The sequence below is a fragment of the Littorina saxatilis genome, linkage group LG6, assembly GCF_037325665.1.
Source record: "Littorina saxatilis isolate snail1 linkage group LG6, US_GU_Lsax_2.0, whole genome shotgun sequence".
Taxonomy (NCBI): domain Eukaryota; kingdom Metazoa; phylum Mollusca; class Gastropoda; order Littorinimorpha; family Littorinidae; genus Littorina; species Littorina saxatilis.
Genome location: NC_090250.1, coordinates 32,573,417 through 32,585,189, shown reverse-complemented (window position 1 = coordinate 32,585,189; position 11,773 = coordinate 32,573,417). Strand labels below are relative to the sequence as shown.

General features: G+C 42.8%; 1 protein-coding gene across 2 annotated transcripts in view; it reads left to right on the top strand.

The window, feature by feature from the left end:
- Positions 1-210: 210 nt before the first annotated feature.
- LOC138969032 (paramyosin-like) overlaps positions 211-11,773 on the top strand; it is a 32,094-nt gene continuing 20,531 nt past the window's right edge. Inside the window, exon 1 of one of the 2 annotated variants that reach the window (XM_070341722.1) lies at positions 211-566. In XM_070341722.1, the coding sequence (XP_070197823.1) occupies positions 474-566 (93 nt within the window). In that variant the 5' untranslated portion in view covers positions 211-473. The remainder of the gene's footprint in view (positions 567-11,773) is intronic. The other variant, XM_070341723.1, reaches the window with a different exon arrangement.

Sequence of the window (11,773 nt, the reverse complement as noted above, 5' to 3'; positions counted from 1 at the left end):
AAACCAAACTTGAAGTTTCCAGGTAAGGTAATTAAACATTTCTCAGGTAAACACTTCCGCACCTGCCCCTCCTCCTTGCCTTCTATGACTCGCAGGTAGGATCGGGTTACCCTCGTCTCTCTTCCCCCCTCGCTCCACGAGCACGGGAGTGCGCATGCGCCGCCACCAGGCGGCTGGTTCCTGTGTATAAAAGTTGTGTGTAGGAGTATTTAAGGAATTTCGTGGAGTGTTCTCTCCCCAGTCTGCCTCCGTCAGTTTTAGTTCCCTTGTCGAGCAAGTGCCGGGCAGAGGCGGAGAATCCAGTAGCTCCTTTTCGACGACAGACTCCCACTTTTGTTGCTCTTTTCACTTTCCCATCCTTTCTCAGTGTCGCCGCTGCTACAAGAACTGCCCGGAAGACCCTACCGATCAAGCTGGACTCCTCAAGCTTTCACCGCAGCCGCAGCAGCCAGATCTCATCATCCGGCGGCAACATGGATTATGATAGGGATGTTTCAATAAGCAAGACTTCCAGAGTCTACAATGTCTACCGTGGCTCTTCTCCCGCTTCCCAGAACAGGATGGAGGTAGGTACCGTGCTTCTTTAACCTTCGATAACCCTCGTTTTTGTGTGTAGCTTATATGTAACCAAATTTACAAGCGCAGTTGATATGGTTTCGGTTTTGCCTTTTCCGGTTTCAGTTGTGCTTCGTTTCGTTTTCTTTCGTTGAGAGTTCAATTTTTGTTGCATCCGCAGAATTATCAGTTCCTGACTCTTTATTTTCTTCTTGGTAATCATTTGTGCCTATCCGACAGATTTTTACCTGATACGTGATAAGATCAACTTGTGAGTTCTACTGGTGTTCAGAGAGAATTTTTAAACCTGATTTTACATAGTTATTCCTCCAGTAAGACAACTTCTCTCCTCTTAGCCTAATTTAAGAATGTTCTCAGTAGGAAATGTTTTCATGCTGGACCGGCTAATATGAATCCAGGAAGGTGATCCAAATCTATATGGTGATTAATGTGTGTCACGTATTTGTGTACACATAATTCATGGGTGAAACTTTTCCGCCTTAGGGCGGAAATCCGCCAAATGAAATTGGTCAAATAAAGAATTCCTTATTTTGAAAATCTTTAAAAATAATTAAAAAAATAAAAAAAAATTCGCCGGCGATCCGATCCGTATTTTCTCTAACACAGTGACCGGACATCGCTGAGTCTTTGTTTCAATGAGCGCTCGAATTATCGGACTACAGCTTGGCATTTGTTACCATTGTATACTGTGCAAATGTGTGTGTTTGAGATACCAGGAGAGGCCTACTTTTACCCTTAAAAAGCCTGATTTTTCGTTTTCTTCCGGGAAAGAAGCCCCCCTGGGCCCCCTAGCAGGGCGTTGCCCCTCAGTGCACCCCACCAGGGCCTGGGCGGTCCCTGGACCCCGGCCTCATTTTCCTTATTTTCAATTCTGATCAGTTTCACTCATGCACATTCCTTAACTACTATTGGCTAGATCGTGTGTTGAACGTGTGGGCCTATAACACGCGAACGGGAGAAGGGGAGGGGGTAGGGGGTTGGGGTGTTTTTTAACCGTAGATACGCATACAACTAATGCAGTGTGGCTTTGGTGAATAACCCATCTAACAAGGAAAACATTAACAGAGTGCATGTGCAGTGACATAACTAAATTATTTGAACATCCAACAATTTTAGAACCATTATACGGTTTTAATTTCACCCGCTTGGATTTATTCACACCAGGGGTTTGAGTCTGTTTCGCTTTGCGACATTGCATAACTGTTCAAAGTATGGCGAACGAAAAGGACACGGCCATATCCCTGCCTCATACCACAATCATCGTTCTCTTTTTCACAGCTCGTGCTCATCCCCCTAATGATTATTTGAAAGCTTCTCCTTTCCCTCAAATTTCTCGGCCACGCAACAATAGTTTATCTTCAGGCCTTGAGACGGTTGTAAGCCGATGATATCCTGCTCCAATGATGTGCTAGATAGTTTATTTTCCATCATCAGGATTGTAATCTAATCCTCCTTCTTCTGACTGTGGATCCCATCATATATGTGAATGCGTTATATATTGTGTGTAAAAAATGTCTGTTTGTCTGTCTGTCTGTAAAAAATTCCATTTCAAACGGCAGAAATTAATATGTAAGCGCCTAGGGCTATATCTAGATTAGGCGCATAAAAATGATCACAATGATAATAATAATAATAATAATAATAATAATAATAATAATATGTCTCCAATGTCTGGCCTTGATGCTCCAGTGACCAACAGTATGTAGACCCAAGTACAATCACACAAAATATTCATCAAGGGCCATTATCCGGGATGAGGACCCCATCATTCAGTCCATCGGTGCATTCTGTCTATGGCAAGGGGTTCATTTGTTTGTGAGTTGCAGAAGATTTTTTTGCTCATTGTATCATTGCTACGCGTTTAGGACTTCTTGTGATTTCAGCAGCGCATTGTTTAGTCTACTGTGGCGTTTGCGGCGGTGTCAACTTGCGCAAGAGCGTGCTGTTTGTTCGTCTGATTGTTTTTTTCTTATTTCTCTTTCTACTTCATCACATACTCATTTTCCAACCTGACAAGTTGTCTTTTCGGGGGAATCTGGCCATCGCTGCTTACGTCATATGACGTCACGGGCAAGAGCCATAAGGACACTGAATCTGCTGTTATCACATAATGTGACATATAACGTATGGACTGTTATTATGGTTTGTGCTTGGACATATGAATTGCTTACTGCTTTTGCTATAAACATTGCTGCCGGCACGGCTTGCTGCTTGCTTACGTCACATTTGAAGCCCGGATGTTATATCATGAGACGGTCTGGGTGCTGGCTTGTCTCTGAAAGTGAGGACACTGTTTCTGCTTCTTCGTATGTCTTGAAACGAGACTGTAAACCCATGTGAGGGACAGTCGCTGTGTGTCACGTGACACTAATGATTATTTGAGAACAAATCAGGACTGCTTGTGTTATGTGCTACATGCTATTGTTCGGGAATGCTCAACTAACAATGCTTCTGTGGTGAAACGCACACTGGCAATGCCTGAATGCTGTTCATTCTTTGGATTTACTTCACTCTCGGGCTTTCCAATGAAATCATTTTGCATATGGTTGTGTTGTTTTGTTTTTTGTGAGAACATTCCTGAAACAAAGGGAAAATGAAGGGGAAAAAAAGAAAAGAAAAGAAAAGAAGAAGAAAGAAAGCGAAAAAAAACCAACCCACGACGACAAGAATCAAACAATGACGTCACTTCCCAGAAAGGGACGACACACATCACCCTGGATGTTACAATGTCGTCACTTCCGTGAATGCTTCAGATCTTGCACACAGACAACGAGGTGTGATTTGTTCAGTGGACTGGAGAATTTTTGGCAACAAACTAATACACTTGACGTCGAACTTCAGGATGAGTAGTCACATGTAATTTGATGGCTGATTGCCTCGAAAAGGAATGTTGGATTATCCGGGAATTACAATTGATTGGCCCTTCACAGAGATCTTGATGGGAGCTGCAAAATACAGTCATACATTTAGAGGGCAATGGTCATAGATAGAGAGAGAGAGAGAGAGAGAGAGAGAGAGAGAGAGAGAGAGAGAGAGAGAGAGAGAGAGAGAGAGAGAGAGAGAGAGAGAGAGAGAGAGAGAGGGAGAGAGAGAGAGAGAGAGAGAGAGGGAGAGAGAGAGAGAGAGAGAGGGAGAGAGAGAGAGAGAGAGAGAGGGAGAGAGAGAGAGAGAGAGAGGGAGGGAGGGAGAGAGAGAGAGAGAGAGAGAGAGAGAGAGAGAGAGAGAGAGAGAGAGAGAGAGAGATCTCTTATATTTGTATTGAATATGAAACCAGGTAAAGGTAGTCGAAGTTCATTGATTTCAGGCAAGTACGAACGCTTTTTCCAATATCTGTACAAACATGACATTTAACTTTACTAAGCCTATTCCCCTGCTGGACTAGTAATACCCTTATATTGACATTTGGCGTTTTACCGAAGGAGGGAGTCATCAAAGACCAAAACAGATAGTAAAACCATGCATTGAATAACACAGAGTAAATGCATAAATATAAGGTTAGGCTAAAACTTGACGAATCACACCTCTGGGTAAAAATCAGTCAACGGATACATTTTGGACACCCTTTTTGTCTGTAATAGATAGTTATATATGCATTTTTGATATGCGCGATTAAAGGAGCCATTAATCAACTATTGACCACCTGGCCACGCAACAGCTTGTTTAGCTTTCAAGAAACACTTGTTGCCAAAGTAATAACTTGCTGTGTTCTGCTGAAGCTTATTGATCAGAAAAGGGTTATTTCTGCGAAAATGGCAGAATGCAATGAATCCCAAAGTGTGCACACACAAGGAAACAGACAGAGTATGCTATTTCTAACAGAAATATTCAAACTGAAGTGTATCTTTTGGCCGTGACAGTGATGAGCGTTGTCTTATCTGTAACTCCCCCTCTCCCACTTCCCACGCTGGATTTCAGAAGCCATGGCGCTCCTTATTTATTCTCAGATAGATTATCTCAGGAACCAGGGCCGGACCCAGGGGGGGGGGGGGGGGGGGGGTTCCAGGGGTTCCGGAACCCCACCCCTGGAAAAAGCATGTACCTTGCTTTGAGTGGTTTTTTTTTTTTTTACTAGTTTTAGCACCAAAACAATGCTGCTCTTAACCCTCAAAACAAGGCCCAGAATGCACTAGATTGCAGAGATTTTAACCGTTTTTCGCCACTTCGCTGATTTGCCCCCCCCCCCCAACAAAAAGAAAGGGGGAACCCCCCCCCCTTACAACTCATTTGGTCCGGCCCTGGGAACCACAGTTTATAACTGCATACCAAAGACCTTCAGTGCATACCAAGTCAGAGAGTTATCTCAATACCAACTCTTCATCATTGAAAATCGAGTCTGTGTGTACAACATCCTAAAACGCAAATATGATAGAACGCTGCCAACACTACAGAGAAGCCTTGCTTCAAACTAAGAATTGAAATGACAATTGCAGAACTGAGTTTACTAGGATGAATAGATGAATATCCCCCCAAAAGGAACGAAATAAATAAATAAATAAATGTATAAATAATTGAACAGATAAATACATGAATTAGAAAATAAATGAATAGGTAAATAAAAAGACAAGAAAGAATGTTTTCGTGTAGCTGCTATCTTGTTCTTTGTAAGTATAAATAGTAACTAAGAATAAAATAAATCACGAATATTGCACAGTTTATTATATTCAGTCTTTAAACCCTTATTGTTATGTAACCGTTTCCATCAAGATTCACTGACTGCGAGTACAGGGAAATTCTTACCTAATGAATGTGGCATGTATGTGCTGAGTTTAATGATACAGTTTGTTAAGACATCCTCTTACATAAAGAAAAAATGAAATGTCGACAGTCCAAAAATTAGAAGAAGATAAAGATGACCCTTCATGAAAATCATATAGAAACAGCATTGTTGAGGAAAACGCTTATGAACCTAGCAAACAAATAACTGATTAAGAGCGCAGGAATGTGCTTGAAGAATACCCGTCCTCCTCCTAAGCCTTAGAAAAAAAGTTTTGAGTAGTAAACAGTCGAAAGTTGTACCAGAGAATCAACCTGACCTGTCAATCAACGGGGCATAACATTTTTAAGTAAAGGAAAGTTATTTTAGACAGCACCGTAAAGTCCATTTTTGTGAACTTATTACACAATCTTTAAAAGAGAAAGCAAAAAAAGTTTCCGCAAAAGAACCCATAAAAGATGCGAGCATACCGCACGAAGGAAAAACAGTTGACCAGGAATGCTAGAAAATCGAGTACAGACAAGATAAGCCATACTCACTCAGACAGAATCTATCCCGGCCATCCCCCAACCTCCCAACCCACCCCATCTGTAAATAATTCCCCGACACTCAAATAAAAATCTCTTCCTCACCCTCCGCAACCAATTTTCTTATCAGGTTTAGTGCAAGAGGGGGCTGGTAACTTCCTCAGATCTAAAGAAACAGGGACAGAATTCTCTAATACACCCACAAAGTCAGGGGACGTTTTTGTTGTTGTGCTGTATGCCAGTTGAGTTTGAAAGCGTAAGCAGTAAAAAGTTGGGAAGCTCTCTCACTTTCGCAGTCTAGGCTTCAAGACGGCATCACCAAAGCAAACCACCCCTTTGCCACATAAGGGCAAAAGCCTCGGCAAACCCGCCGGGGCTTCACCGACGCGCCAGCACGTATCGTCCGGCGGCGCGCGCGCGGCGCGTGCGAAAGAAAGCGCGTGCAAATTACCTACCTGGCGGCAGAAGCGTTGCATTACCTTTTGTCTATTAATAGTTCCGCTCTTTCTCAGACCCAGAATATGTGCTCGACTAAGATTTTTTTTCTACCGAGATGAGGAGAGACTGAGAAGGAAGAATGTTTGAGAGATAGGTGCCAAGTGTTAGGAATAACAGACGAGGAGGGGAACAAGAAAGTACGGGGGCCCCCACAATTTCTTGCCGGGAGAACATTATTTTCCTCGCAGTCAGCAGATCTGACTAACAGCTCCTTTGGCACGATCGCAAAATCTTACCGACAGTTTTTGCTTTCGCGAAGTTGCAGCATTTACTCAACAGGGGCAGACACAGTTCAAGTCTTTGAGACTGGCTGTGTGAAGGCGATAACATGAGAAAGAAATAATGTTAAAAGACAAAAAGGAAAATAACATCGACTGTGCTAGGATTACTCTGTTTTCCCGTGCTATGCTGAATTATTTTGCTTTTCAACAGTAGCGCCTGGGGTGTCTTTTTACATTTAGTCAAGTGTGTGTGTGTGTGTGTAGAGCGATTCAGAGTAAACTACTGGACCAATCTTTATGACATTTTTCATGAGAGTTCCTGGGTATGATATCCCCAGATGTTTTTCATTTTTTTGATAAATGTCTTTGATGACGACATATCCGGCTTTTTGTAAAAGTTGAGGCGGCACTGTCACACCCTCATTTTTCAATCAAATTGATTGAAATTTTGGCCAAGCAATCTTCGACGAAGGCCGGACTTTGGTATTGCATTTCAGCTTGGAGGCTTACAAATTAATAAATGACTTTGGTCATTAACAATCTGAAAATTGTAATTAAAATTATTTTTTTATAAAACGATTCAAAATTACGTTTATCGTATTCTTCATCATTTTCTGATTTCAAAAAACATATAAATATGTTATATTTGGGTTAAAAACAAGCTCTGAAAATTAAAAATATAAAAATTATGATTAAAATTAAATTTCCGAAATCGATTTAAAAACAATTTCATCTTATTTCTTGTCGGTTCCTGATTCCAAAAACATATAGATATGATATGTTTGGATTAAAAACACGTTCAGAGAGTTAAAAAGAATAGATATATAGAAAAGCGTGCTATCCTCCTCAGCGCAACCGCTACCGCGCTTTTCTGGATTGTTAATTTTACTGCCTTTGCCACGAGCGGTGGACAGACGATGCTACGATACGAGTGTACGGTCTTGCGGAAAAAATGCTTTGCGTTCAGTTTCTTTCTGTGAGTTCGACTGAGCTTGACTAAATGTTGTATTTTCGCCTTACGCGACTTGTTCTTTTTATGGCCCCAACCTAGCCCGACGGTTTTAGGAAGAAACTCAGTCTTAGTCTTAAGAAGATTCCCATTAGACTCGATTTGTCGTCTTTTTTTTTAATTTTATCTAAATCAGACTTAAACAAATTACGTTTTGTTTGACTTGAAGCAACCGCCCATTTAAGACTTTTGTCGCCAATGCGTAGTGTTTAATGAAGTGTTTGAGCAGGTACATTTTCGTAACCGTTTTTCAGTCTCTCGCTATTGCTGTCTCAGTCTTTTACCTGGTTTAGTTACGGCACCTTTCCTTTATTGAATTGACCCTAAGAAACAGTAAAACAACTTTGACTAGTTTCTTTTAAAGCAAACAACTTTCCTGGAGCAGAACCCCCCCCCCCCCCCCCCCCTTACCAAGCACCTCCAGACCCCGCCCCCCCCCCCCCCCCCTCTTTATGACATACACTAATACCCCGATATACAGCTACCTAGATCTTTACTCACTGACACAGAGCTTCATTCTCAAACCAGTCAAGTCTAGTCCAACAACACTTATCTGAGCATGCTTCCAAATTCTCTCCACAAGGAAGAGTTTATCAGTCCTCAAGACTCTAGCAGATAAGAAGGCGTTCCAGGCATTAAAATACCACTCACTTATCTGTCTGCGCGCATCTGTATTTGTCTGTAAGTTTAGGATACGAAAAAAGAGACAGGCAAAGAGAGAGAGAGAGAGAGAGAGAGAGAGAGAGAGAGAGAGAGAGAGAGAGAGAGAGAGAGAGAGAGAGAGAGAGAGAGAGAGAGAGAGAGAGAGACAGAGAGAGAAAGAGAGAGAGAGGGAGAGAGAGACAGAGAGAGAGAGAGAGAGAGAGAGAGAGAGAGAGAGAGACAGACAGACAGACAGACAGACAGAGACAGAGAGAACTCTCTTAAAAACTGAAAACAAGACTGCCTTTCCAGTCCAAAAACAGTTTCAGGCATTATCTTTTTTCATTTTGTTTTGTCGAGTTGTGTGCGTTGTTTTTGAGCGTGATATATGCAGCAGCCTCCCCGCAGCCCATGTCTGTCTGTGCGGTATACCTTTCCCTTGACTCACCTGCCGGCAATGCAAGAGTTACCTGCCCTTGGATCCGCCTCCCCCCCTCCCATTTGTTGGTGCTCCCCTATTCTGGTCTATTAGAGAGAAAAGAGGAGAGAGAGAGAGAGAGAGAGAGAGAGAGAGAGAGAGAGAGGGGGAGGGGGGGGGGGGGGGCAGAAGAGAGGAGGATGGCCCGAGAGAGAAAGAGAAAGAACATTCATAACAAAACTTCAGTGGCCGTTATGCGTCCTCTTCAGTCTGAATTGTCCTCACCTGTTTCAAACTGGCTGTCCTCTTATCGGCCGAGAGAGAGAGAGAGAGAGAGAGAGAGAGAGAGAGAGAGAGAGAGAGAGAGAGAGAGAGAGAGAGAGAGAGAGAGAGAGAAAGAGAGAGACTCTGAGAGAAAGAGAGAGAGAGAGACTCTGAGAGAGAGAGAGAGAGAGAGAGAGAGAGAGAGAGAGAGAGAGAGAGAGCGTTTACCTGCACACATGTCTGGAACTATCACAGGCGGTACAATACATCATTCGTCAGGCCGCCGCCACCACAACCACCCCCATACCCACTTCCATCTTCACAGACCCGCGCTGGCACCGTGCAACTACATACACGCTCCTCGCCCACACGCATTCCTGTCTTGATTACCGCCTATCTGTTACACGGAGCCAAACTGCCAGTGCACAGGGGAAAAAGTAATGCGCCATGAAAGTTGTATAAACAGACACAGCTACAGACACACACACACATACACACACATGAACGCACAGACACTCACACATACAAACACAGACAAAAATACACGACAGTAGAACTTATTGTAATAGTTAGCTGCGAAAAAAACCCACAACTTATTCACGGATATAACTGTCTCTCTTTTTCTCATCCCCCCCCCTCTCCCTGTATACTATCCCCCCCCCTCCCAACCCCCACCCCTCACGCCAATGCATCCTAAAACATAGAAACAACACCTGAGTTTCACAACAACCCCAAACCGGTACTGCCAGAACAGCAGTTAGCAAAATTCCGCTTGGTACAAAAGCAGAGGCAGAAATTCCTTTCTGACTTCAGGACTGGAAGATGCAATGCCACAGAAAGCCTTGCTAAACTCCAGAGATTTACTGGAGCTAACTCGTACAGGTAGACTGTATAGAAAGAGAAGGGAACGGGGGTAGATGAGAGGAAAGGGAGGTAGAGGAAGGGGGAGTAGCGGGAGGGGGGGGGGTGAGGGTAGGAGAGGGGAGTGGAACTGTGTGTGTAAACAGGTAGGTATGTGTAGTGTAGAGTACTTGTCGAGTCAGCAATACAGTGTGTTGCACACGGAGTGTATAACGTGATGATCCTAAGCTGGAGTCCTGACCTTCATTCGATCTTGCTCGTCTCTTTCGCCCTCTCACCTCTACGCCATCTTCCTAATTGAATACACGGGTCCGGTCTGACTGATCAAGATAAACTTGTAGACATGTATAACATGAACGATATTTTTGCAAAGTTTCTAATACATATATATTTAAACATTCAAGGAACATTGATAGTTCGTAGGCCCTGGTTTTTAATTCGTTTACACCGATTTTGGTGCAATATTGTTTGACATACTTTAACAATCAATTAATAAAGGGAGGCTCTGGTTTTGACTTACATTCGATCTTGTGTCTGCTCATGTCCTAAGTCTACAATAAACATTTGCTCGGGACGTGTTATTCGTTTATCGAAATTATCCGTCTACTGGAAAATAGTGAAAAAAGCTTTTTCTGCTGTGTTTCTTTCTCTCTAACTCTCTCTCTCTCTCTCTCTCTCTCTCTCTCTCTCTCTCTCTCTCTCTCTCTCTCTCTCTTTGCCCCCACCCCAAGCCACACCAACCCTTGCTTAGTGCAATGGCCTTTGTGTGATCTAAGTTTCGGACAAAAGGTCAAGCGTACGCTGGAACTCGGAATACCTTGGTATTACGGTGCTATAGACACAGGCGATGACGTAAATGGTGTTTACCTCTCTCACGGGGTGCCAGAGCTGAACTACTCAGCATCCCTATACACAGCCCACGGCATTCCCCTCCTGCGGTTCTTTCGCTCTTTTGTTTCTGTGACTTTCACAGCTAAAACATAGCCCACCAAAATAGTTACAGTTCTGCAGACTTTGCATATCTATGGTCTCGTTGATGTATTTTAACGCAGTCTCAATTTCTCTTCTTGACGTAGGCCTGACTGTTTAATGGTTTGTTAGTGTTTCCTTTGAACCAAGGTTAAGCCAGCACTACATTGTGGCGTCCTCTCTTTCTCCATCTCTTTTTTCTCTCTGGAATAAACACCAACGCATGCTCGTTTATAGATGGCGGCCCGATTCTTCTCAGTCTTGGCTGAGTGCAGATTGCGGAGCCAGTATCTCCAATACATCGTTGCCTAGCAACGAGATATGAATGAAGAACAGATTACGGAGAGGTTACCTCATTCCTAAGAGGCAGCACTGCACACTTTCACCGTTACCTGTGTGCGCGCGTGTACCTTACCCTCCCAATACTCAGGTGCTATCCAGGTGTACGATTCCGACAGTGCTGTCAGTTCTTGCTGCCAAGCAATGACCTTGTGTTCAGCAGTTTAGTTGTATGACCTACCCACACTCGTTTAATATGTAAGACTATGCAATTTCTCATTTTGAGATAATAAAATATTATTGTAATGTCTTTGAAAGATGCTGGGAGTGACATGCAAAAGGGAACATCGTGAACCTAGCTCTGTATAGCCGTACATTCTTTGTAAAAACGGCTGCAACGGTTCACAAAAGGTGTTGTTAGTGACTGTAATATGGAAATGGAAATTTCAAATATTCAGTAGTGAAATCAAAAAGGAAACTCCGTTATGTAAGGCATGCATACTCATATACTCGTGATAGACTAGTGCAAGGAATAGTAATATACTTTGTGTGCTCAAAAAGAGCTGTGACTGAGAAGAAAAAAAAACATTTCCGTGCGATATTACTGACACCTGTTAATTCAGTATAGGTGCTCCTTTATGTTTAGCTTTTACGATTCGTTTGTTGAAAAACCCATCATTTACTTCTTATTTGCTAAGACTGATCCCACTTTTGATATTAAATATACTGATGCACCAGACGTATCAGTTTGGGATTCATACTTATAATGAATTAACGGTACCGATATTCCAGACT